Source organism: Podarcis liolepis (genome assembly GCF_965112155.1).
Source record: "Podarcis liolepis genome assembly, chromosome: 12".
NCBI lineage: Eukaryota > Metazoa > Chordata > Lepidosauria > Squamata > Lacertidae > Podarcis > Podarcis liolepis.
Genome location: NC_139563.1, coordinates 17,888,099 through 17,913,101, shown reverse-complemented (window position 1 = coordinate 17,913,101; position 25,003 = coordinate 17,888,099). Strand labels below are relative to the sequence as shown.

Below are 25,003 nucleotides of genomic sequence, written 5' to 3'. Positions count from 1 at the left end.
TAACATCTGCTATTTTACATAACCCAAGATATAAGATAGAAACCAAAACATAATATGTTACATGCACTCCAGTCTCTTAAGTAGTGAGAAGTTTCAGGGCTCCCAGCAAAAACCTTGGGTTTTCTTTTCTTAGAATGAAGGTAATTGGAGACTTGCGATGCTAATGTGATATAAGTCTTATTTACACACATACTCTGCACAAACTTGTGATGGAAAATTCACTGCATTAACACTCCAATAGATCCTGTTCCTCTTCAGATTTCTTGGAAGTACAAAGATTTGCTTTCTTCCAGAGAGTAAATCAAGCCTCTGGGCCTCTTTCAAATCCAGTTTCAAGGCTATTGTTCCCTTTTGTTCTCTTTAACTGCACAACAAACCTCTTGAGGACACCACCTCCAGCACCTGGGTGGAGAATAAAGTTCTCTACCAGTTTGCTCCTATGGCTACTTGGCTAACTAGCTATGCAAAGCTCATTCCTTTGAACAAATATGCCAAGCTAAACTGGTCCAATCTATTTTTATTTTCTTAGCAGTCTCTTTTTACAACCAAAGTCTCAGGGCTTGGGTGGTGGTTCAGAAAACCAGTTAACAGGCCTGCTATTGGGACAGCAAGGAAGCCCAAGAGATATACTACTAAAACTTGTATTTGTTGTTTAGTCATTTAGTCGTGTCCGGCTCTTCGTGACCCCATGGACCAGAGCACGCCAGGCACTCCTGTCTTCCACTGCTTCACGCAGTTTGGTGAGACTCATGTTTGTAGCTTCGAGAACACTTGTATACTCAAGTGTAAACCCTGTTGAAATGGGGGGGTGCTTATTCCCTGGTAAATGGGGTTAGGATTGCAGCCTAAATCTAATTCCAATCTATTTATACTAGGCAAAAAGGTAAGGTAAAGGACCCTTGGATGGTCAAGTCCAGTCAAAGGTGACTATGGGGTGCAGCGCTCATCTCGCTTCAGGCCAAGGGAGCTGGTGTTTGTCCACAGACAGTTTTCCAGGTCATGTGGCCAGCAAGACTAAACCACTTCTGGCACAATGGAACACCGTGACGGAAGCCAGAGCACACAGAAATGGCTTTTTATACTATGATAATCCAAATGGACACTGTTTATAAGAAAGCCAAAACCTCTATGATTCTATGATTCCTGGCACACACACACAATTCAAGTAAATAAAGCATGGCCCTTACATTATTGTAGCATACTGCTTGGGCTGATTCTGCTGTCCTGGGGTCTTTTATAGTTTTAAGCTGACAACGTTCACTAATCCATCACTTTTCTCTGCTACGTCTCTACAGTGGTACCTCGGGTTACAAACACCTTGGGTTACAGATTCCGCTAACCTGGAAGTAGTACCTTGGGTTAAGAACTTTACCTCAGAATGAGAACAGAAATCGTGCGGCAGCAGTGGGAGCCACATTAGCTAAAGTGGTACCTCAGGTTAAGAACGGTTTCAGGTTAAGAACAGATGGAACGAATTAAGTTCGTAACCAGAGGTACCACTGTATTGGTGTCAATTTTTCTGGAGTCTAGTATTTGCCCAACAGTATTCTAGCTGAAGTAAATTAGTTTGCAACCAAAGTTCTAAGTTCCATTCTTCTGTAGGATGTAAACAATTCAGTAACAGTCTGAAAGGAGACCACAGAATCTTATAGGCAGCAATACTCAATACAACCCACATACCCTTCCAGTATTTGGGGGCAACGGTACAGTCCCACCAACTTCTTTTAAAATATACAGTAACTGTATTTGTATGCTACTTGGGTGCTAAAAAGCTTTAAATAAATAACATTTCCCAAAGAAATAATAATTCAAAAGCAACAACAGAGAAGCAAACTCAGCTTAACCAACCCACACACAAAAAACAAGAAACACATGGCCAAATCTCCCTGGGGACAGCATTTCACAATTCTAGTGCCACCTCTGGAAATTCTCTACTCTGATCACTAGAAGTTGTTTATTCCTGAAACAATGGCATATGGAGGAAGGTCTTGTCCTCCAATCTTAAAGTGCGAATGGTGAACCTACGACCCTCCAGATATTACTGCTCTGCAACTCCCATTATCCCTGATCGTTGGAAATTCTGGCTGAATCTGAGAGTTGGAGTTTAACAACATTTTAAGGGGCACAGGCTCCACAGGTTCCCTGTCTTAAATAATGGGGAGGACATTCATATATTTGGGTTTTCAGCTGGTGATAAATGCACTGGACCTCTCTTGTGGTATCATATTATGATGTCATGCTCTATTTAACCACATATTAAAAAGAAGGCAAAAATGAAGAGATGAAGTGAATGGTGATAGAGGCATGAATTGTTTCATGTACTATCTTGTGCATTTTTCTCTCATTTTTAGACAAATGACCATGGAAACAGGTGAATCACAGCAAGATGGCAATGCAGCAGACTCTGTTGCAGAAAGTGATGCTGCTACTATACAGTCTCCATCTGGCCAAAATCAGATATCTACTATAGCACAGGTAATCTGACATGTAACCTGACACCAACACCTATATAGTTAGCTACTGCAGGCAGGTAGAAGAATGCAAGACTTGCCTGCATATTTTGGGCTTTGGGGAAGCTGATAAAACGTTGGACCTCTCAGTTCAAAAGCCCACTTAGCTCAGTGGAAGGTCTTGTGCCACCTGCATCATTCAGCCTAGTCTGCATTGCAGAGTTCCTGTGAGGATAGAACGGGATACAGAGATAAATATCTGAGCAAAATGTAAAAAAAAATAGGTTTGGACCTTTCTAGTAGTTGGGATTCTGATCATAAGCAATGCATGAACTATGTGTAAAATGATGGTGAAATCTCTACTTACATAGCCAGTTCTGTCCAGAACCCCTTAAGTACATGGACTCCATCTCTGGCTTAGGCTAGCAGTAGGTGGCTATTTCACCCATTCCAAGCCAGTCTTAGGAATATCTGTGCCATGAGGGGCTGTCTTGTTGGGAACGTGGCCACTGTCCTTTGTATGCAGTGAAGTTGCACCTTTTCGTCTTCAGGTGTTTTCTTTGGGGGCAAGGACTGAGAAGACAGACATGGATTGATATTCAAGGAGATGAGACAGACTCTCCTTGCCTGCAATCTGCCTCTATGTTGTTTTCATCATGTTTCTGCTTTTTTGTGTGTCCAGGAGGACTTTTTATGAAAAAGCATTCGCTCTGGCAGCACAAACTCCACTTTAAGTCACTTGTATTATTTGTCTCTGATTTTTGGTGCTAGTATTGTATGAGTTGAGAGCCAGGAAGGCCCTATTTTGAAATGTTATCTCAGCCATGGACTATACTAGGTAGTCCAAATCAGCCAGTTTTGAGTTCAACCTCAAATCTGCCTTATGGGGATAATAATCCTAACCTATTTTACAGGGTTGTTGGAAGAATTGCTGCAATATATACACTGCATACTTTGAACAATTAAAAAGTGCTATATAATGGTAAGGGTTGGATAATTTTGGTTAATTGTGTTTAGGTTCCATTGAAATCTATCAAACCTATGTTCAGCTAACTTAAGCTCCATCCCAACGATTATGATACTATTTTATTTCTTTAAAGCTTATAATGAAACCTTTGAGACTTTCCCCAGTTTTAAATAAACACCATAGAGGCTGGGTCTGACCTGGATTTAAATGCCTCTTTTGTACAATGGATTAAGTGTAGTTTTGGAAGTTAAGCATTAACAAGCCTGGAATACTGCGCATATGCAGTAGAAGCTGCAGAATACCTATTTATCTGAAATAAATTGCCCCTGAAAGAGCTGACTGTGTGTGTGTGTTTCTGACCATTTCTGGAATTACTCTGTGCAGTGCTATAAAACTTTGTTTCCCAGTCTGCTAAATTGTTCTGCAGACTGTCTGCTTCCAGTAATATAGAGTCTTTGCACGTATTCAAATGCAAGTGCCATAGCTGGTTCCTCTCCTTATTGACGTCAGGATTGCTAGAACTGCTGCCGCCTCCACATGAGTAATCAAGCAAACATTTGTGATTGTCAGAATAGGAAAGGATGCAGTTTTAAAATATTGCAACTAAAGCAGAGGAGGAAACAAATGCATCTTTCAAATAATTTAAACTTGTTCATTGTACTGTCAGTTTACCATTAGAGAAATAATTTTGTAAATCCAAAAAAATAAAAGGAGCACAGGATGCTTGGGAGATTCCTTGTAAACTTTCAAATATTATCCAGCCATTTTAAGAAATTGAAAAGTGTCTTTAGTACTTCTCATTGTGCATGTAAGTTGCAAGAGAGAGGGCTTTCCCCTGTGATTCATGCTCAGTTCTTTATATGCTTGTCTTACATCCCAAAATGAATACAATGGGCACTTTTGGCACAAACTTTTTCAAATATTGTAATTTATCATGACAACGTCATATAGAGCAAACCGTTGGGCATAGTTTTCTTCCTATGCAGTTTCAGTATAAGCAGCTGCTTGGTGCAGTAATAGCCCCTGTACAGTATTTCCATGAATGAAATGTTGTACTAAGATGGGGAAGAAATAAAAAAATTCCTTCCAGTAGCACCTTAAAGACCAACTAAGTTAGTTCTTGGTATGAGCTTTCGTGTGCATGCACACTTCTTCAGATACACTGAAACAGAAGTTGCCAGATCCTTCTATATAGTGAGAAGGTGGGGAGGGGTGTTACTCAGAAGGGTGGTGGGAATGGGAGATTGGCAGATAGCTGAGATGAGCTAAGATGGGGAAGATTCACTTTCAAGTTGACATTAAATGATGGACTTGCTGACTCGCCTTTTGACAAGTTGCTAGTTCTTGTGTTCTTCATTTGTAAAATGAGTCTCAGAGCTTCTTTGTGTTCAATACACAATGTAGTGTTTAGACAAGAAAAAATCAAAAATGGTTTTTATCATTAACTTTCACAAATAGACTGTCTATTGCTATAAAAGGACTACAAAAATGATTACCCCTCTGTCCCCATCAAAGTTATACAATATAGGACTGCATTGTCATTTCAACCAAAAAAGGCTCTTTCAGTTTTCACTGGGGTGAAGTACCATGTGCCAGTGCTTTATGTGTTACATTTCTGAAGCAAGAAGCAGAAGTATGAATTATATTTCACCTGCTATTAGAAACCCAATTGTCATTGTAATATATTGACATCAGGCAGGTGCCTTCACTGTTCTCCCTTCAGTGCCTGCTAAAAAACATTTTTGTTTAGGCAGGTCTACCCTGACATGTAGAATATTGATGTGTGTTTTAATCTGTTTTTGGCTTATTGATGATTTTATTTCATTTAATATTTTAAATTGTTGTTTTTTAACAGGTTTTCCTGATAACTTTATTGTTTTATTCTCTAGGTAAACTTCTCTAAAGTCTTTTTTTTTTACAATTAAGCAATGTATAATTTTTATGAAATAACTAAAATGATATAAGCTGATATAACTTTTACTGTATTGGAAAATAGCACATCATGTTTCAAAGGCTAAACCTTAATTTCACCCTGGAGACCTTTTGCCAAACCATCATCACTGGTAGGCAGGTGCTCACACTGCTAATGTCTTCCTGTTATTTTTCACCAATGCAATAGGTTTCTGTAGCGGGATCAACAACTGGAAGAGGATCTCCCTCTGTAACTGTAGTGCAATTGCCTTCTGGTCAAACGGTCCACGTGCAGGGAGTGATTCAAGCAACTCAGCCTTCAGTTATTCAATCACCACAGTTGCAATCTGTTCAGGTTAGTTGCATGTCTCTTAACGTTCCTGCAGGCTTTACTTAACCTTTACTTGGCATCACTGACTTCTAATTTTTGCCCTAGCAATGGAGAGAAGAGCTTCATTGTATTTCATACCAAGGGTAGGCTGCCGGTTGACTCATATTCTGCCATCAGGAGAATAGAAAGATGATACTTCTGTCTGCTTCTTTAAAGAGTGATTACCTCAAACCAGAGCACGTAGGCTTGTACCTTATACATACATAAAGACTGTCTCATTGTTATGCCCATGTGCTGCTGTTTCCCCCGTCTTTTTGTGTGTGGATAATCTAACAATATTGCAAGGTATGCAGTGGCCAGGAACTCTGCATGTCACTAATTGTGACATATATGCTAGGAAAAAATCATGCATAGATGTGATATTTAGTGTACAGTAGTTCCTTCAGCACTGGTGTTACCTTTGCTTGGTGTAGTTTCTGGACCAATAATAATAATAATAATAATAATAATAATAATAATTTATTATTTATACCCCGCCCATCTGGCTGGGTTTCCCCAGCCACTCTGGGCGGCTTCCAAAAGAATATTAAAATACTGTGATACATCAAACATTAAAAGCTTCCCTAAACAGGGCTGCCTTCAGATGTCTTCTAAAAGTCTGGGAGTTGTTGTTCTCTTTGACATCTGGTGGGAGGGCATTCCACAGAGCGGGTGCCACTACTGAGAAGGCCCTCTGCCTGGTTCCCTGTAACTTGGCTTCTCGCAGTGAGGGAACCGCCAGAAGCCCCTCGGTGCTGGACCTCAGTGTCCGGGTAGAACGATGGAGGTGGAGACGCTCCTTCAGGTATACTGGACCGAGGCCGTTTAGGGCTTTAAAGGTCAGCACCAACACTTTGAATTGTGCTCGGAAACATACCGGGAGCCAATGTAGGTCTTTCAAGACCGATGTTATATGGTCTCGGTGGCCGCTCCCAGTCACCAGTCTGGCTGCTGCATTCTGGATTAGTTGTAGTTTCTGGGTCACCTTCAAAGGTAGCCCCACGTAGAGCGCATTGCAGTAGTCCAAGCGGGAGATAACCAGAGCATGCACCACTCTGGCGAGGCAGTCTGCGGGCAGATAGGGTCTCAGGCTACGTACCAGATGGAGCTGGTACACAGCTGCCCTGGACACGGATTTAACCTGTGGCTCCATGGACAGCTGTGAGACCAAATGTAAGGGCAGCCACAACAGAGCACATTTCAAAATTATCCAATTGTAAAGCACTCCCAGCAACCACAGTCACTTAAGCCTCCAGCGACAATGATGGATTGAGTACTCCTAGATACATTACATACCTCTTCTTGCATTTACCTTTTAAGCTCTCTGCCATTATGCTCTATGTTTTTCTCTCTCTCCAGCTGCATTCCTGCATTCCTGCAAACTGTTCTGCTCCTAGGCCCCTTTTGTTCCTTTCTCCCACTCTTCTTATACTATTATTTGTAGATTATCCTCTCCTCTTCTGCCCGTCAAAGATATATATTTGCCATTTACTGAAAAAAATGCATTTCTACCTGCAGAGCTCTTTCTAGTTTGTCATTAATTCACCTCAATGTTTCCTTCTTCCATATCAAGATTCTGCACATGCTGTTAGGGGCATTGCTAGGTATTTAAAATAATCAGGGTATAGGCTCATGAAACAAAATGTGCATATGCTAATATATAACTAGATAGAAGCAAGTATGGTACCCAACACTCCTGTTCTGCTAATGGAAGAGACATGCACTAGAGGATCAGAACTTTTCATTCCTCTACTCAGCAGTCTTCCCCTTTCCCGGCCTCAAAATAGGCACTTGAGAACTGGGGGACACGCTGGAGAAAATTTGGCGATCACACTGGGGGAAAGAGAGGAGACAAATCTGGCACTGTGTTGGCAAAACACCTCTGGCACTGCTTTGGGTGCGACCCAATAATAATAGGTGATCGGGGATATGACCAGCAGAGTGATTTGAAGTATGTCTAGCAGCTCTGCAAGCAAGGTTTTAAAAAGTTGTTGTTGTTTTAAAAAATAGGCGTGGTGTAGGCAGGGAATCCAAGATCCAGTACAAAACACCTGAGGATTCAGCCCTCTGGGCCACCCCCTATCAATAGCCTTACCATTAGATACTGGTGCTTCTGTCTTTAATTTACAAAGCATTGCAAAATTTTCAAAGCAGTTTTATGACAGTCCTGTGAGATGGATCACTGGTAGTAAAATCTCCTCTGCAAATCTGGGATTCCATGCTGCAAGTTAACTCTTCTGAGTCGACTCCTAAGATGGTTAATTTTTTAATGTTCATATTTTAGGTAGCATCAGCTACAAGTGCAGATGAATCTACAGAGTCAGAGGTTGTCATTGATTCTCAGAAACGGAGGGAGATACTTTCAAGGAGGCCTTCATATCGGTAAGCTATAATTTCGTGTTGTAACAATTGGTGCCTTTTGGTTAAAATGAGTCACCCATTTCATGGGCCAGCTGCTTTTAAATGTATATGTGTTTTTACTTGTGTCAGAAAAATTCTGAATGAACTTTCTTCTGATGCACCCGGTGTCACTAAGATTGAAGAAGGAAAGCCAGAGGAAGAAGGAGCGCCCTCTGGCATCCCTGCCATGGCAATGCCAACGAGCCTTTATCAGACTAGCACCGGGCAGTACAGTATGTATCCCATAACATCAAACAAGATATTTAGCTTTCATTCTTAAAACCAAAATGTAAATTGCAAACTTAGTAAGCTAGATCTATTGTGGAGAGTGGGGGGAATATTCAAGGAAATGTCTCAGTTAAAACCCAAGTGAAATTCATGTTTACATCAATAAAGATCTCTTATAATTTACAGTAATGATCTGATAAGCAAAAATTAAATTTTGCTCACTTTGTTCCATTCTGTTTCTTCAAATCTTATGCTCCTTAATGTGTGTTGCTTCCAAGTGATGTATTTCATTATATAACTGGAAGCTAGGTTACACAAGGAAGTTTGTACAATTTTTCTGAATAAATACAGTCCTTAAGATAAAAAGAAATGCAACTTGCAATCTTTTTTATGAGTTTAGAATTAGACATCAGTGCACTGGGAACTAATCCTGCACTAAGCATCCTTGACTTAAAGGAGGAAACACTCCAAATCCTAATAATTGTACAAAAGTTGTTCCCACTAGATTGTGCCCTTTGGGGATTTTGTGTAGAATCTAGTTTTTACTGTTCTGCTTTGGAGTGCAGAGTCCAACAACTTGGCATTGACTGGAAAATGCAGTAGAGAGTTGTGCATGGTGACAGATAAAACTTCAAAAAGCATATTTCCCATGTAAAGTATGAGCAGAGTTGAAATATCTGTGATGGAGAACTTATTTAAAAGGTTGTTTGAGAATGGAACATTTAACTTTGCATTGCGTTGTTCCTGTTCTGACACCTAAAATCTATACCCTATAATCTAGCATTACATAATCTAGTCATGTAAGGAAAAATTAACAGCTTATTCTTATTCTTTTCTCTCTTTAAAATTCAAATATAATTTATGCAGCTGTTTTGTACTGTCTTCTGTTGTACAAGATTTCACTGATAAAAGTTGTCTTTGCACGGCAAAGCATCTCTTGAGGCAATACAAAGTTGACTTAGATCAGGCTTGGGGAATGTGTTACTAGATTTTTAGTTCCCATAATCCCTGACCATTCACCATGCTGGCTTGGGCAGAAAAGTGTTGGAGTCCAAATATATCTGAAGAGCTACAAGTGACCCTTTCCTAAGTTAGACTGTATCCAAATTACAAAAGTGTTAGTACACACTGGATCAGTGTTTCCTAAACCTCTGATAGCTGAGTCACCCTTATTTTCTTCTAAATCAACACAGGAGGCGTACTACACACACACACACTCTTTATATATATATGAGAAAATAGCATAACCAAGATTAGAGAATTGCAGAGGTGAAATGGGAGGCCTTTTCTGAGGACAGGTAATTCTGTTCTCTGTCTGTATCAGGTGAAATCACTTGCTCCGGATGCAAAGACTCAGCAGTGTTGCCTACATTTGTAGAAGAAGACTGACTGGAAAGCAGTGGTTGCAGAGCCTCAAAAGAGCTCTTCATCATTGATTTCTTATGGCACACTACTAGTTCTTTTAAGGTGCACTAACGTGTCCCAACACACAGTTTAGGAATGGCTGGATTAGAGCTGTTCCAAAGACTCTTGTTTCCGTTGGTTAATACCATTATTGCTTTTGTTAAGTTGCTATAGCCCAAGGTGGAGCAATCCAGATCTCTAACCAGGCATCTGACGGCGTTCAGGGGTTGCAGACATTAACAATGACAAATTCAGGAGCTCCTCAGCCCGGTGCTACAATTGTACAATATGCAGCCCAAACAGCTGATGGCACACAACAGTTCTTTGTACCTGGGAGTCAAGTTGTTGTCCAAGGTATGCTTTCATTTTATATTTGCTTTTAAATGGCATTTGTATGTCTCTATTTGTTTTGAACTCTTAATAGATTTTTCAACAGAAAAGTGGGCTATAAGTAGCCAGCAAATAACAAACAAAAACAGGAAAAGACCCTCTTCCCTTAACAGAATACAACTACAAAATGACAGAGTTAAGGTAAAATACTTAATGATGATCTTACAAACATGAAAATAAAGTTTAACAGTCAATATGGTAAAATATGCACTTTAGGCAAATATATGTGTTTCGTAGCCAATTCATCTAAGGAGCAGAGCATGGTTTGATAAACTTTAATCATTGCTAGAAAAAAAATGAAGCAGTGTACTTACATAGCATGGATTCTTGGATAAATTCATGTTGCAGTAACTTAGTCTGAAATGTTGAGGTGGGTGCAATGTATTTCTGTATATAATTTGATCAATGTTGACCTTTTCACTGTGTGAGTGGTTCCTGCATTGGAAAAGCTTATTTTTGTTCCTTTTTGATGTATATCTTTACTAGGACACCAGGGTTGTTTCTGTGGTCTTTTGGATGCTATGCCAGGGAGTGACTTGTTCTGGTGTAGTGGTTAAGAGCGGTAATCTCGTAATCTGGTGAACCGGGTTCGTGTCTCTGCTCCTCCACATGCAGCTGCTGGGTGACCTTGGGCCAGTCACACTTCTTTGAAGTCTCTCAGCCCCACTCACCTCACAGAGTGTTTGTTGTGGGGGAGGAAGGGAAAGGAGAATGTTAGCCGCTTTGAGACTCCTTAAAGGGAGTGAAAGGCGGGATATCAAATCCAAACTCTTCTTTATCATCCTCTTCTTGCTTTGAAAAAGTCTCTTGCACTTTACTTCCTGCCTTTCCTCTAATGGACATGAAAGAAGGGTTTGTTTTAATGTAGATGGTAGAACAGTTGGTAACTTCAACTCAAGTACCACATTTAAAAGTCAAGAGTCTGCGAAATTCAAGCTCTCTTTAGAGGTTGGCAAACTTGCATATAACTTAATGCACTGTGGAGAAGTAGGTTCTTATGCCTCCTTGCCTTGGATGTAATGTCTAGAGATGAAGCACGTAATACACAGAAGTCTGATAATCTGTGATCTTTACCAGGCAAAATGAGAGGAGAGATTTGCAAGTTGTTGTTGTTTCAATTTTGTTACAAGCAAGTAGTATATAAATTTTGTTAATAAATAAAATAGCCACAAATGTTTTAGGCATGTACTCTTCAGCTACACATTGTGCCCAGCTTATGGTGACAAGTGCACATTCTGTCATGCTATACTACTGTGTGTTGCTTATGTACACTGGATGATGCGTGAATAGGAATTAGATTAAATGTTTCTTAGTCTTAGAGATATCGATAAACTGCAAGATGATCCTAAGATGCTAGTGTGAAGTCACAAAGAAGCAGAGTCAAGAGTATTCTATTATTAAGTAATTAAATCTCTATACCGCCTTTCATCTGAGGATCACAGGGTGGTTTACAATATAAACATGGAAAAAATACATAACACAATAACAAACAAAAACAACCCCCCTCCATCTTAAAATGCCATAGATTGTTTAATTAGCCAAAGGCCTGAGATAAGAGGAATGTTCTTGTCTGGTGCCTAAAGCTATATAACGAAGGTGCCAGGTAAAAGTTGTGTTCAAAAGTGGTAATCTCATTTAATTCTAATCTCATTTAGTTACCAGTTTCCCCAAAGGAAATGGCTAGGACTACAGCTACCTCAATTGACATGTCAAAATAAACCAGTGTTGCTGGGTTATTATGGTTTGCTAGGAAAGGGAAGTGTGCTGTTGAACACTGTCAAATTACACCCACTTCTCTCCTTCCCTGATGTGAGCAGGATAAACAAACCAGGAAGCCAACAATTATGACTGACTTCCTGTAACATCCAAACCCAGGATTGTGGCTTGCTCCCCAACTAGCCAGTACTCCTAAACCAACAGTTTTAGTCTGGTTAGCAATACTGGCTTAGTAGGAAGGAAGAAACAATGATCTGAGGTCCAGACCTCATGGAAAGCTGAGCTTAATTATGACGTCCTGGTTTGTTTATCCCACCAGGAGAGGAGGAGTGAAGTAGGAGCCATCAGACAATAAATCATGTTTGCAATAAACCATGATAAGCAGCCACTTTGTGAACACTGCCTGGAAAGCTGCTACAATAATGAAAAGAGATTGTTAACTTCTCTTGTGCACAGAGTAAACCAGGCCTGTTGAGCAAAATAGGAAGGAGGTTGAGAGAGAGGATATGAGGGTGAAATATATTCGGAGTCGAAAGTGGATATCATGCTCTTTATTCAGCTCATAGTGGTGAGGAGGAATGGAAGTTCCCCCCAAATATCTGCTTTATATACATTATTTACACAATGGGCTGCACATGATTGGCTAATTCCGAGATTTTCCTGTAGGCCAATCAGGTTGTGGATTTACTTCCACCTAGAGCTGGATTGGGTGGCTCCTGCGGACCAATCATACTGCTGCTTTGTTCTAGGACCAATCAGACTGCTGCATTCCGAATCTTATTGTTCTCGGACCAATCAGACTGCTGCATTTTGGATCCTATTCAACTCAGTACATAACAGAGGGTTTCTGAAAATACACCTGGGTGGACATTTACACAACAAAGCAAAGGCACTTCTTACATTAACTTCAGCACTAGAGTACTTTCTTTTTGCACTCTTGTGTTGCCTCTTCAGTGACGTGGAAACTAAGCCAGGGGTGGACAGACTTCAGGCTCAATGGAACTAATTTGATTTTTTCTATAACCTCCAGATCTACCACCTAGAGCCAGATCAGAATGATGGCACAGGGAGACTTCTGCACACTTAGAATTGCTGTTCAGCCAATGCATTTGTTCTCACTGATGTTGGAGTGCTTTCTCACACAAATCCATTCCTGCTTTCCCCACAAGCTTTCTTCATTTCAGCAAGCTAATTGTGTGTGACAGAGCCTTCTAGTTGTTGCTAGTGCTAAACCTCTGGGAGTCTAAAGCAGTGTTTCCCAACCTTTTTTGGGCAAAGGCACACTTGTTTCATGAAAAAAATCTCGAGGCACACCATCATTACAGCCCCGTGACGTCAGCGCGCAGCGTCACGCCGGGAGGGACATGAATTGCTAGCAAATTACATAATCACCTCCTTGAGGGCTGGCTCATCTTCTCCGAAGGCAGAACCCCATTAATTAACAGCACAGACTCACACCATAGCCAAGACGAGGGGGGGAAACCTCAGTCATGCACAGTCATGCACATGTGGGGGCTAAATGAGGATGAAGACCGGGCAGAGAGCAGGGTTCAAATCACCCCACCTGGCCAGGACAATCCCTGGGTGCCTCCCCGGAGGAGGAGGAGGAGGGAGGCGCAGAGCGGGAGGGAGGGAGGGAACCCCAGGGGTCATCTAGTGATGGCGCCCCAATCGAAAATTTGACTTTAAAAAATAATAATAATCTTTCAAATTTTTTAATTTTTCCCACGGCACACCAGGCAACATCTCGCGGCACACTAGTGTGCCGCGGAACAGTGGTTGGGAAACACTGGTCTAAAGCTCCTGCTGATCCACTGAAAATCACCCAGAGATTTACCTGTAGATCCCAATCTATCTTCTGCCCACCCTGAACTAAAGCACTTCTGTTCCTTTGTCACTGCTTCTATTCCATGCTGAGGACCAAAATGTGCATGGCTTTTTATAGCAACAACCATATACATTTGGTGACTCCTGTGATTGCACTCCATTGTCATCACACCAGAGGCTGAATGGAACTCTGGTTCCAAAAATTGCATATGAGAGCCTCTTAGTCCAAGTAGTTTGAATACAAGTGGTTATTGCCCCGTAACATTCTGCAATGGAGTCCCTATAATAGTTGTTGGCCTTGATGCTGGAAAGAGTCTATGTACAGAAATGGTAGAGGCTCACTACATGGCTGTTGGAGACAAGAAGAAATTCCTATCAGCCACAAGATCTGCAGGAAAATATTTATGAGAGGTTAGTGTGAACTGATGGGTTTGGGGAAAATCAACACCATCTTTTTTGTCTCTTAGTAGTTCCCAAGAGCTGTGCAATTTTTATCAAGTGCAAGTATGCCAAGGGATAATTGCCGAGGGCAACATGCCTTGAAAGGCAGGGTAGCAGTGCATGAAAAGTAGATAAATAACAATGGAAAAGTTATTCAGGTGGGTTTATATTCTTGCTTACTTAGAAGTGAGGATAAAGGTAAGAACATACTGCCCCGAGGGTCAGAGGTACTGTGCCTCTGAGTGTCTGTTGCAGGGAAACAGCAGTCCACAGAGGATATTGCCTTTATGTCTTGATTGTGGGATATCTGGCTAGTCAGTGTGAGGAACAGGATGCTGAACTTGACGACCTTTGCTCTGTTACCTGGTTTTGCAGAGCTGAAAGGAGGCACACTCTAGCCTCTGTCACTAGCCAGGTGACTTAGGACCAACTGGGAGGCTGCTTCCCCTGCCTCCCAGGTAGAAAATTAGGACAAAAAGGAGACCAACCTGACTCTTTCCACTAGCTAGTGAAGAAGCTTCCTTTCCTCTTCCCTCCCCTTTCTTTTCCCCTTTTGTATCACGTCTATTAGACTCTGAGCAGGGGCTGTTTCATCTTTTAATATATGTATAGTGCTTGGAGAAATGTAGGTGTTTTAGTAAATGTTAAGTTGTCACCATCATGAAGCAGGAGGGCTCCTCTTACCGTGTCTTGACTGTCTAGTATGCCACAAAAGTCAACATGGTACGAAACAGTTCTACCCTGGCTTGCCAACTTTTAATTCATACAGATACTGAATTGCATTATTGTTTAAAGTACAGTTTTCAGAACCTTTATTTTGAAAAGCGTTGGCACCGAAATAACATCTGCCCTTGCTGCAGATGCGTCTGTGGAGCCTGATTTATAGCCGGCTCCCTGGATCTGTGCCTGCCTTTGTATTGCGGGGAGAGCGAAGCTAGGCTATATAAAAAGTCTGAAGTGATTGTTTGTTAGCAAAGGTTTTCCCTGGGCTCCTGTTTCAACGAGCTGCTCCAGTGAGAAAGCACATTAATGACGGGGTAGGCTAGTGAGGTCATTATGATGTCAGTGCTGGAGCTTGTAATCCTGCACATGCTTGCTTGTTTGGAACATTTCATGTTCTTCTGGTGGCAGAGGAGAAGCCTTTGAGCAGACGCTGGCTATGGCTGTAACCAGAGACGAAACCGGTAGGCAATTCTGTAAGCTTCTTTTTCAAAAGGGGAAATTGGGGCTGTAGTCCTGGTCACAGCTGGACTGCTGAAATCCCATAGAATCTGTGGGATTTAGGCAGCCAGATTGCAAGCAGGGGGAATTGTTTGCTAGAACACCCACCGACAGGGTTGCTGGTCTAGAGCACTTAGTTACCAAGCACATTTTTTTTATAGACTCCTGGAAGCTGTCATTAACATTTCTTTAGCTGATGCAGCATTTTAGTTAGTTAGACCGATGGGTGCTCTTTCAGTTTTTGTGCTGTTTTTCCTTGCTAACGTGAGCTTTGAAGCAATCCTTTTATTTAAGCAGTGAGAACAAGGAACTTGTCTCCCCTGGTGCTTTTTTCGAATGATTAAACAGCTTGGAAGTATATGAAAGATTGCTTCTTCAGCTTCCGGCAGCCAGCGTGTAGTTGTGTGGACTGTGCTCACTTCAGCCATGTAATCGGTCTTCCATCTCTGACAGGTAATAAAGAGCAGAAATGAAATCTGAGTGGCCCGCGTGGGTGCTCCAGCAATGCTTTGGGCTTGATGATTTAGTTATTTTGCGCCTCCTCCACTCGAAAAACTGCCTGTTCCACAGCAGAGTTCAGCAGGCTGACGTCAGATAGATTTCCTGGAATCGCGTTTCAGCGGGGCTGGAAAAGTTAAACTCCACAAACAACAAACACATTGACGTCAGCTGCGAGTCATGCTGTGATTTAGTCAGTTCCTTTCTGCTTCAACCAGTGCTGCCGCCGCTGCTGGCATGTTTGTTACAGCGTTAATTCAGTAGCCTGCATGCTGTCTCTGGAGCTAAGTAAGCCTGGCTTGTGTGTCTTTTGTTTGTTTGCTGATCCAACGGGATATTTTCTTTAAATAATAGTAATAAAAGACCTCAGGCTCACACGAGCAAAAGGACCAGGAGCAGTGCAGCAGACTCGAGTGAAGTTTATAATCCTTGTGGTAAAGGTTGCTAGCCGTGTGTGGAGGGGAATGTGGGTGAAACTCAGATTTCTGTTATATGTAGCATGCCTGGTTCTGCTTGCCAGCACTGAATGGCAATTTTAAATATATATATATATATATTTGTGGTGGGAATCAGGAGTGGACTGATCATTCCTTGCAGGTACAGTTTTGCAGGTACATAGGATGGTTATTTTATGAATTATGGTTTAGTTACTGAATGAAACCTGGATTCACCCCCCTTCCCTATTTCAATTTATATAGCAAAAAAACAGTAACAGCTATAAACATTGCAGATAGCTATATTGATACCTGGGGGGGGGGGGGGCAAAAATCCAGAAGACACAGTTGAGTAAAAAAAGAGAATTAGGGCCAAGTAAAATGTCTCAGAGTAATGGAGAAGCTTTGGAGTTCTCAGTATTTTTTCTGGATGTTAAAATTACAAAAAGGGGTGTGTATGGGGGAGCATGGGGGGATAGCAAGTTTGGCATAATGGACAAAACCAGAGTTCTCCAGTTTGTTTCAGTCTTGAGGTGGAGTTCTGTAAGCAAAGCTTGATTAAATGACTCCATGCAATGTACAAAATAGGTTCCAGGTTGCAATAAGGGTAAAGGGGAACAATGACACAGTGACTGTTGTGCTTTTCTCAAACTGAAACTTGGCAAAAGTTGAACAGTGTATACATTTTTGGGAATTTTTTTTATTTATTTCATAAAATGTATACACTGCTTGACTGGAAAAACAACAACAACACCCTCAAAGCAGCTCACATAAAACCAGAATAGCATCTGTTTACTTCTGCATTTTTGCGTGCTGTTTTAAAGCCACTTTTATCACACAGGAATTTAAAATGTTGATGGTCAGCAGTGTCAAAACTTCATAATATGGTGTGGGGGGGTGGGACACCCCCCCCCCCAGAAATGGAAGTAGGAGCAAAAAAACAATAGGGTGAATGAGATTCCTGCTCCCCAAAACGCTTTTCTTATGACCATAGGAAGAGACAGCACCATAGCTGTCAATGTTTCCCTTTTTTTAAGGGAAATTCCCTTATTCCAAATAGGATTCCTCACAAGAAAAGGGAAAAGTTGACAGCTATGGACAGCACATCTAAATGTTCAGTCTTTATGTCCCTGAACTTCCCTGAAGAAGGACTAGCAGGGTAAGACATTCATTGGAATATTATCTCTTTTATCTATCCTACTGCTTTCTGCTCCTACTTCCCCATATTTTACAAAGAACAATATTGGACATTGCTTGGTAGTGGTCACCATGACAACAGATTCAATAGATAATAATTGCAGAATTTGTCTGGCTGCATTGACATTTGTTCTGTTAAAGGACAGAGGACGAAAATGTGCTTTTTGATATTTACTTGCATTTAGCTATTAACTACGTTTAGCAAAAGTGAGGTAGAGCCCAAGCAAAATCTGCCAGTTTGGCAGCCCATCCCACTTTCTGTGATCATTGGCTTTGAGAGATCAAGAGAGCATCCATCTGTCTGGACAGACCTAGGCTGACCTGAGGCTCTTGCTTCCTACATGTGGGGTGATGAAGGCCCTGTTAAAATTCTGTTACAAAATCCCTGTGTTTTCTGGAGTTACTGATTGCTGGTACGTCTCAAAATAGGCCTGCCAAATATGTGACCCACCAGGCTGAAAATGGCCTCCTACAGCTATATATAGTGGCCTGCCAGGGCTTGAGGAACTTGGTTGCCCATTAATTAGCTAACTTAGTTGGTAGAGCATGAGACTCTTAATCTTAGGATGGTGGGTTCGAGACCCATGTTGAACAAAATATTTCTTCAGTTGCAGGGAGTTGAACTAGATAACACTTGTGGTCCCTTCCAACTCTACAATTCTATGATTCTATGGTTTCTCTTACGATTGTTTTTATTTATTTATATTTATAGAAATATTTATATACCACTATTCATAAAAAAATACCAGAGTGGTTTAAAGCAATTTTTGCTATTGCTTATAAATTAAGTCACATCTATAGTGTGTTAAGCCCTATGTAGAGTATAGTATAAAGTCCCAACACTTTGTCACAGAGATGGAGAAATGTCTCGTAGCTGCTAAGGAGAGGGCTTTTTCAATACAGTCATACCTCGGGTTGAATAAGCTTCATGTTGAGCATGTTCGAGTTGTGCTCTGCGGCAACCCGGAAGTAACTGAGCGCGTTACTTCTGGGTTTTGTCGTTCACGCATGCACAGGCGCTCAAAATGACGTCATGTGCATGCGCAGAAGTGGTGAAAAGCGATGTGTGCAGATGTGCCGTCGCTAGTTACGTTTGCTTCTGGATGTGAACGGGGCTCCAGAACAGATCCTGTTCGTATCCAGAGGTACCACTGTTGTGGCTTCCCAGCTGTACGATGCCTTCTTCAGAAAAGCTCACCTCACATCTACATTGTGGTATTGTCCATCCCACCTTTTTATTTTCCTGGGCATCTTAGTTTTTGATTCTTTTTGTTTTATAAGAAAACATGTTTGTAGTGCTTTTTAGACCTTTGAACATTTCTGTGTTGCTGGTTTTCTCTACAGTAAACAATGCACTTTTTGTTCTGTTTGCACTTGAATAGATGGAGAACATTCTCGTCTGGATCTTATTTAATTCATCTATTTGAATATTTTTAGGCTGCCCATCATCCACAGATCTCAGGGTGGATTGTATAACTTTAAAATAACACAACCACCACATCCATATTAAGTAAATAAAGATCAGGTAAAAATACCATGTTAAAACTACCAAAATGAACTTCAGCAGCAGACTAATATCCCCAAGCTGCTTGGGCAAAAAAGCAGATCTTAGCCAGGTGCTGAAATGTCAAAACTTTTGGTGCCTGGGGAAAGGCATTCCGTAACTGGGGCGCCAACAACTGAGAAGGCCCTATCTGTGACACCGCAGTGGTGGGACAATGGGAGAACCTCCTCAAATCTAAGGAACTGGTCACAGAATGTGAATTAAGTTCTTCCTGGTATTCGAAACCAACATGCTAACCAACGTTTTAGATCATGGAACTGTGTGACATTTCTTTTGTGTCATTTTTTTCTTTTGTTGCAGCTGCTACAGGTGACATGCCAACTTACCAGATCCGAACTCCAACCACAGCCTTACCTCAAGGGGTAGTCATGGCAGCATCCCCAGGAACATTGCATAGCCCACAGCAGCTCGCAGAAGAAGCAACGCGTAAAAGAGAGCTAAGGCTCATGAAAAATAGGTATTGCTATTTCAAGAAAAAGCAATGAGTTGATTTTACTTTCAAGAGCCGATGACAGGAAAGATGGGGGTGGTAAATCAGTATAGTTGCTAAGGAACATTTTCCCAAAGATAAAATTGGCCAGTGGGTTTTTCCACGTAATTTACTGGGGAGAAGAGTGCAGTGCCTTCTCTCTTGACTGCTGATGACCTTTGCCCTGGCACTTAAAGTGCCGTTGACTACTATACAGTTGCATTACTGAATCTTTGTGGCTTTTAAAGCAGGATTCCTCAATCTGGTGCCTCCCCAGATGTTTGGCCTACAACTCCCATCAGCTCTAGCAAGCATGGCCACGCTGGCTGGGGATCGTGAGAGTTGTGGTCCAATAAATTTGGAGGACCCCAAGTTCAAAAAAGCTGCTTTAGAACAACTGTTCTCCAAAGGCCGAACAGCCAAACTTCCACCACTTCATGTGGTAGCGGATTTGAAACAGGCTGTGGCTGTTTGGGACAAGAGTCAGCCTAGTCTGTGCAGGTTTCTAAGTTCACCAACCTGCCAACTATCCAAATAGAGAAGAAACACAATTTCTTCACTTGCTATGGGGATATAAATGGCAACAAACCTCCTGAAGTTCCTTATGAGATCATGGAAAACTTAGATTACCTTTTACTTTATAGTTCCTGAGGGGGAGATAGGAGGTTAAAGTGAGGTTAGGTTATTGAATTTATGCATTGCTCCCCGCTGAAGAAGTCCTGAAGCGATTTACAACCAAGTAAAATATAAAATAACAGAATTGTATGAACACGGGGAGAGCATTCCATAAACAAGGGGCTACGACAGAGAAGGCCCGTTCTGTCTTTGTCACCCTCTGGACCTCCCTCGGAGGTGGCACACACTGGTGGCTTTTGGCAATGCATATTATTGGATGTTTTGTAGAGTTCTCCCCCTCAAGATCTATAGCTTATGAAATGCTATATTCAGTCTTTTCATATATTATACAACTATATATGGTGTAGATGTGGTGAGAGGTTATATTTATGCATTTCTCTTATTGCCAGTGTTTGGGATATGAATTTGAGGCAGGCAATTTCAATGTAGCCTCTGCTTCTATAAAGGAAGGGTGGAAGTGTTTTGCTTAATTTGAGGGGCATTCTGTTAACTTCCCAACAACTGATTTCGTGTCTGTTACAGCAAAACAAATTTGCTGTAATTTGCAATTTGGATGTCTCCCCTCCCCCCTTTTGTGGTGGTGGTCAGCTTATTTGTGCTATTTGTGTGTCTTGTTTTTGGTGTCAGTGCATGACCTCTGATATTAATGTCTGCTGTTGGCATGCGCTTTGTAGGAAAAAGTCGTCTCAGTTGTAACTAACCCTGCCATTGCTCACTGCATCCATGGTATTGCTTTTTCTCATGCCCTTTGTCTTAAATTGCTCATCCATAAAAATTCATGCCTTAGATTCCAGATGTTTGTGCTCTCTTTTTCTCTTTCATTCTCTTACCAGGTTTAGCCTTGTGTCTGCCATCAGTAACACATGTGCAACACGCACCAGTTTTTCTTAAGGTGTACTTTCTTTCTGTATAAATAAATATGGTAGCTAGTAGGATCCCAGCTTGAGTGTGCAGATGTTTCTAGGAGGAAATCTTGCCCACCCCCTCGTGCAAGCAGAAGTGCCTTTTGTTTGTGAACCCTACAAAAAAGAGGGTGGATCCCACCCCATAAAATCTCCCTAGCTTTTAGGTGAGTTAACAGAAACTGAGGCGCTGGTGGCATGGCTGAAAGCTTCTCACTGTTGCTTGTTTGGGCTTATTTACAATATTTATATATTGCTTTTCAACAACAACAAAAATGTTCTCAGAGCTGTTCACATAGGTGACTTTCAAACATGCTTCAGTTAAGCTGTTTTGAGTTTCAGAGGAGGAGAGAAGACGCTTCAGATTGTTAACCGAGTTCCCAAAAGAGTATGAAAAAATGTGCCCATAACAGCAAATCCAAGATAGAAGGTTCCCATATTTACCTAAAGAAGAGCTGGATCTTATTGTATACACCATCGATGGAAGGGATGGACTTTCCCTTCCTTTTGTAAAGAGCACAACACGTTTGTTTAAATGCTGTTCCTGTCATTTAGCCATAGCTGGTATAGTAAAGTGGCTTATAATTGGAACTGTAGCTAGTACACCTCCAGTTGGTCTGCTCAGCCATGAACTTACTAGGGAGTCAGGCAAGCCATGCTCTTTCAGTACAGTGAGTTGCGGGTAGAGCTAAGATGCAGCATATCACACAGTGCTTTGGACACTCTTAAGAGATAAGCTATAATAGTTATTTTAAAACTTAAGATCCGAAGTGCAAACCCATTCAGGTTCCTTTTAATGCCTTTATAACTGATTTGACCTTTTGCCCAAAACAGGATTTTGAGGGTCAAAATTTCAGTCTGGTATCTAGACTTCAGACTGAAGAGAAAGCATGACATTGATCTTTGCAGACAGTTTAGTTGATAACATTTTGGCAGACGTAGGCTTTGACGCTTCAGCCCCCTGTTTATGCATGTGAATATGGCGAATTATGGAAACAGATGAGGTGGGATGTTTGTCAGTCCTGTGCTTTTTGTTCTAATGTGAGTTTTGATGTAGCGAGCGGTGCTTTGTTAACATCTGAATAGAACGCTGTCCATCCATCTGTGTTGCAATTTTCTCACACTGAATATGCTACGTTGACGCTGTTCCTGTGTTTATCACCAAGCTTATCCCGCTGCTCTGCATTGTCTGTAGAATTGGTGGTGTGATTGTTGTACAGTTTACCAATTTGGCACTTGCTGATTTCAGCTTTTCTGGTGCTGGAGGTTCTTTTTTTTTTAATCCAGGTTGTCATTGTGCTGTGCCTTTTCCTATAGTCATTTGCCTTGTGTTGGTTCCAGGGAAGCTGCTCGTGAGTGTCGCAGGAAGAAGAAGGAGTATGTCAAATGTCTTGAAAATCGCGTGGCTGTGCTTGAGAACCAAAACAAGACTCTCATTGAGGAACTCAAGGCCCTCAAAGATCTTTATTGCCATAAAGCAGAGTAACTGGCAATGGGCAATGGACCTTTTTTTTTTTTTTTGCTAAAAATGCTAATCAAGGCATGAGATGAAGCAATTCTACAGATTGCCATGTGGCCCTTGAGGAAGGGACAGTGTGTTGCCCTTGCAATCCCAGTTGTCCCTAGGTGTTTTTGAAGAGTTGTTCTAAATTTTGGAAAGCATAACGGTGTCCATATTATAGTGACCATCATCACTGCGTTTCCCTGCCCCCTCCCTGCTCCCGCCACTCCAGTAGCATGCCAAAAAGCGTTTTTGTTTGCCCTTTTTACTTCTGCTTTTTTCAGGGAGGCTGCAAAAGAATGTCGACGGCGGAAGAAAGAATATGTGAAATGTCTGGAGAGTCGTGTTGCGATGTTAGAAGTTCAAAACAAGAAACTTATAGAAGAGCTAGAAACCTTAAAAGACATTTGCTCTTCCAAGACAGACTAGTATCAATATTGAAACTGTGAACTGGCTACAGCATGTACAGATGCTTCTGCAGGCAATGTCTAGTCAACAAGAATTATGACTTTTCCTTTGTATCATTTGTCTTCTACTCCAGCCTCTAACATTCCTGAAACGCTGCATTTTTGTAGATTCTTAATTGAAACTTCAGGTGTCTTTCTGATCCAGAAAGAGTCAAATGGTTAAGGCAGTGTCTGTTCCATCTTTTCAAAATGCAACATGTGTAAGAGCTGTTCCTCTGCCCAATCTTTGCATTAATTACTTTAAATGTATAATTTTGGTTGTTCCCACTTGCACCAGTATTTTAAAGTGATCAAAGATAATGCATCCAGCACAATAAAATGAAAACCACCCTAAGTATCTCAGGAAGGAGTTATATATATAAATATATATATATAAAGGTATGTTGTAATGACATACATGTATTAGAATACTAGTTTACAAATGAATTTATGGCATATTTTTATATTCATCACTTTGTGAAGAAAGTATTGTATTGCTGTCACTGAGTGCCATGGTTGAAACTAGTTTTTAAATAGAACCATGTTGGTTAAACTTTGTAGTGTTTGGTGTTTATTTGAACATCTGGCCCAGCTAAGAAATTTTTAAATTTATGCTGCACGTTATGAAGTAATTTTAGCAGACATATATTTACGGTGTGTCTTATATTTCATAAGCCACCACCAGAATTGTAATGCAGGGATTTAAAATTTGCTCATGCTTGGACCCACTGTTTGCACAAAGGCTACTTGTAAATAATACTGGCGCTGGTATTTTTAAAGGTCTGTGTCATACCAATGATTCCCTTGTCATCATCTTCCAGGCTAAGCAATCTTTTTTAAAGGGTATTTCACACAACGTGCACAACCATGGTTAGTCAGCTCTACTCAGTGGCTGTTGCCTGTCAAAATCTTATTAAAGACCCCAAGTAGGAGGTGATTTTTACTGTTTGAAATGTGCTGTGGATGTAAACCACATTTGCTGAAGGTGATTTATTTCTTGTCCATCTAATCAATAGAAGTGCAAAGTGTTTCTGTCCACCGCCATCCTCCGTGCTATATTCATTTGGCTATATTGCTTTGCAGTTGTGTGACGCCAGTCTCTCTTGTGTTTCCTCCTGGCCTACATTCCCACCCCTGCTTAGCTGAAGCAGTGTTTCCTGCTGATCTGGAGCTCTGAAAAGAGAAAGCACGTAGGGACATCCAGCAACTCTTCAGGAACTGTGTACACGCCACACATTTAAAGCACATTTCCTCCCCACCCCCCCAAAACAGAATCTTGAGAACTGTGACTTGTTGAGGGTGCTGGGGGTTGTAATTCTATGAGGGGTAAACTACAGTTTATCAAGATATGCTTTAAACATGAGATGTGTATGCAGTCACAATTGCTGTCACAAACAGGAGCCGGGGGGGGGGATTTCCTTTTGCGTGAACATAGCCGTGCTTCCTTTCCCTGTGATAGCATCCTTGGGCCTTTTTTAATGCCCGCAGTTAAACCGGATAGAGTAAAATCACAAAAGACTTTGCAAACAAATATTTTGAAAAAGAATGCTAGAACAGATTCATTCCAAGCACCTTCTTAGATGATGAACTGTGGATATGTGCTGTAATTAAAATGAATTGCAGTTTATTCTTCTGTTTTTAAAAAATGAAATAAAAGCAGTAAACAACGAGTACCAATTCTACCGATTTGATGATGGATCTGCTAGAAGAAATTCCTCTAGTTGGCTGCCATTTGCTTTTCAGAAGACAGTGGAAAATAAATATCTGGAGCACTTCTCAAATCTTCAGCTCATCGCATTTGGCAAAAAATACCAGTGTTTCAGTTCTTTTAAAACATATGTGAAGTGCAATGAATATGTCACGGTGAGGTAGGTGCTTGTTGCTTCCACTTTACAAATGGTAAACTTGAAGCTGAGAAATTGCAGTGTGTCCAGGCCTAGTCAATGGAAACTTGCAAGGAGACCCTGGAACTCCTGTCTTTTGCAAACAGGTTACTACCGGATGCGCCAAAGCAGAAGGAGTTGACAAATG

General features: G+C 41.2%; 1 protein-coding gene across 13 annotated transcripts in view; it reads left to right on the top strand.

Moving 5' to 3' along the window:
• The window catches only part of CREM (cAMP responsive element modulator), a 31,729-nt gene extending 7,087 nt beyond the window's left edge, over window positions 1–24,642 (top strand). For 2 of the 13 annotated variants that reach the window (XM_083467162.1, XM_083467160.1), the window contains exons 2-8: window positions 2,352–2,475; window positions 5,537–5,683; window positions 7,983–8,080; window positions 8,189–8,331; window positions 9,896–10,084; window positions 19,319–19,475; window positions 22,811–24,642. In XM_083467162.1, the coding sequence (XP_083323288.1) occupies window positions 2,356–2,475; window positions 5,537–5,683; window positions 7,983–8,080; window positions 8,189–8,331; window positions 9,896–10,084; window positions 19,319–19,475; window positions 22,811–22,955 (999 nt within the window). In that variant the 5' untranslated portion in view covers window positions 2,352–2,355 and the 3' untranslated portion in view covers window positions 22,956–24,642. Of the gene's footprint in view, window positions 1–2,351; window positions 2,476–5,536; window positions 5,684–7,982; window positions 8,081–8,188; window positions 8,332–9,895; window positions 10,085–10,239; window positions 10,262–15,118; window positions 15,301–15,623; window positions 15,779–15,911; window positions 16,112–19,318; window positions 19,476–22,366 lie in introns of those variants that run through there. The other 11 variants (XM_083467161.1, XM_083467155.1, XM_083467163.1 and 8 more) reach the window with 9 other exon arrangements.
• Window positions 24,643–25,003: the final 361 nt, after the last annotated feature.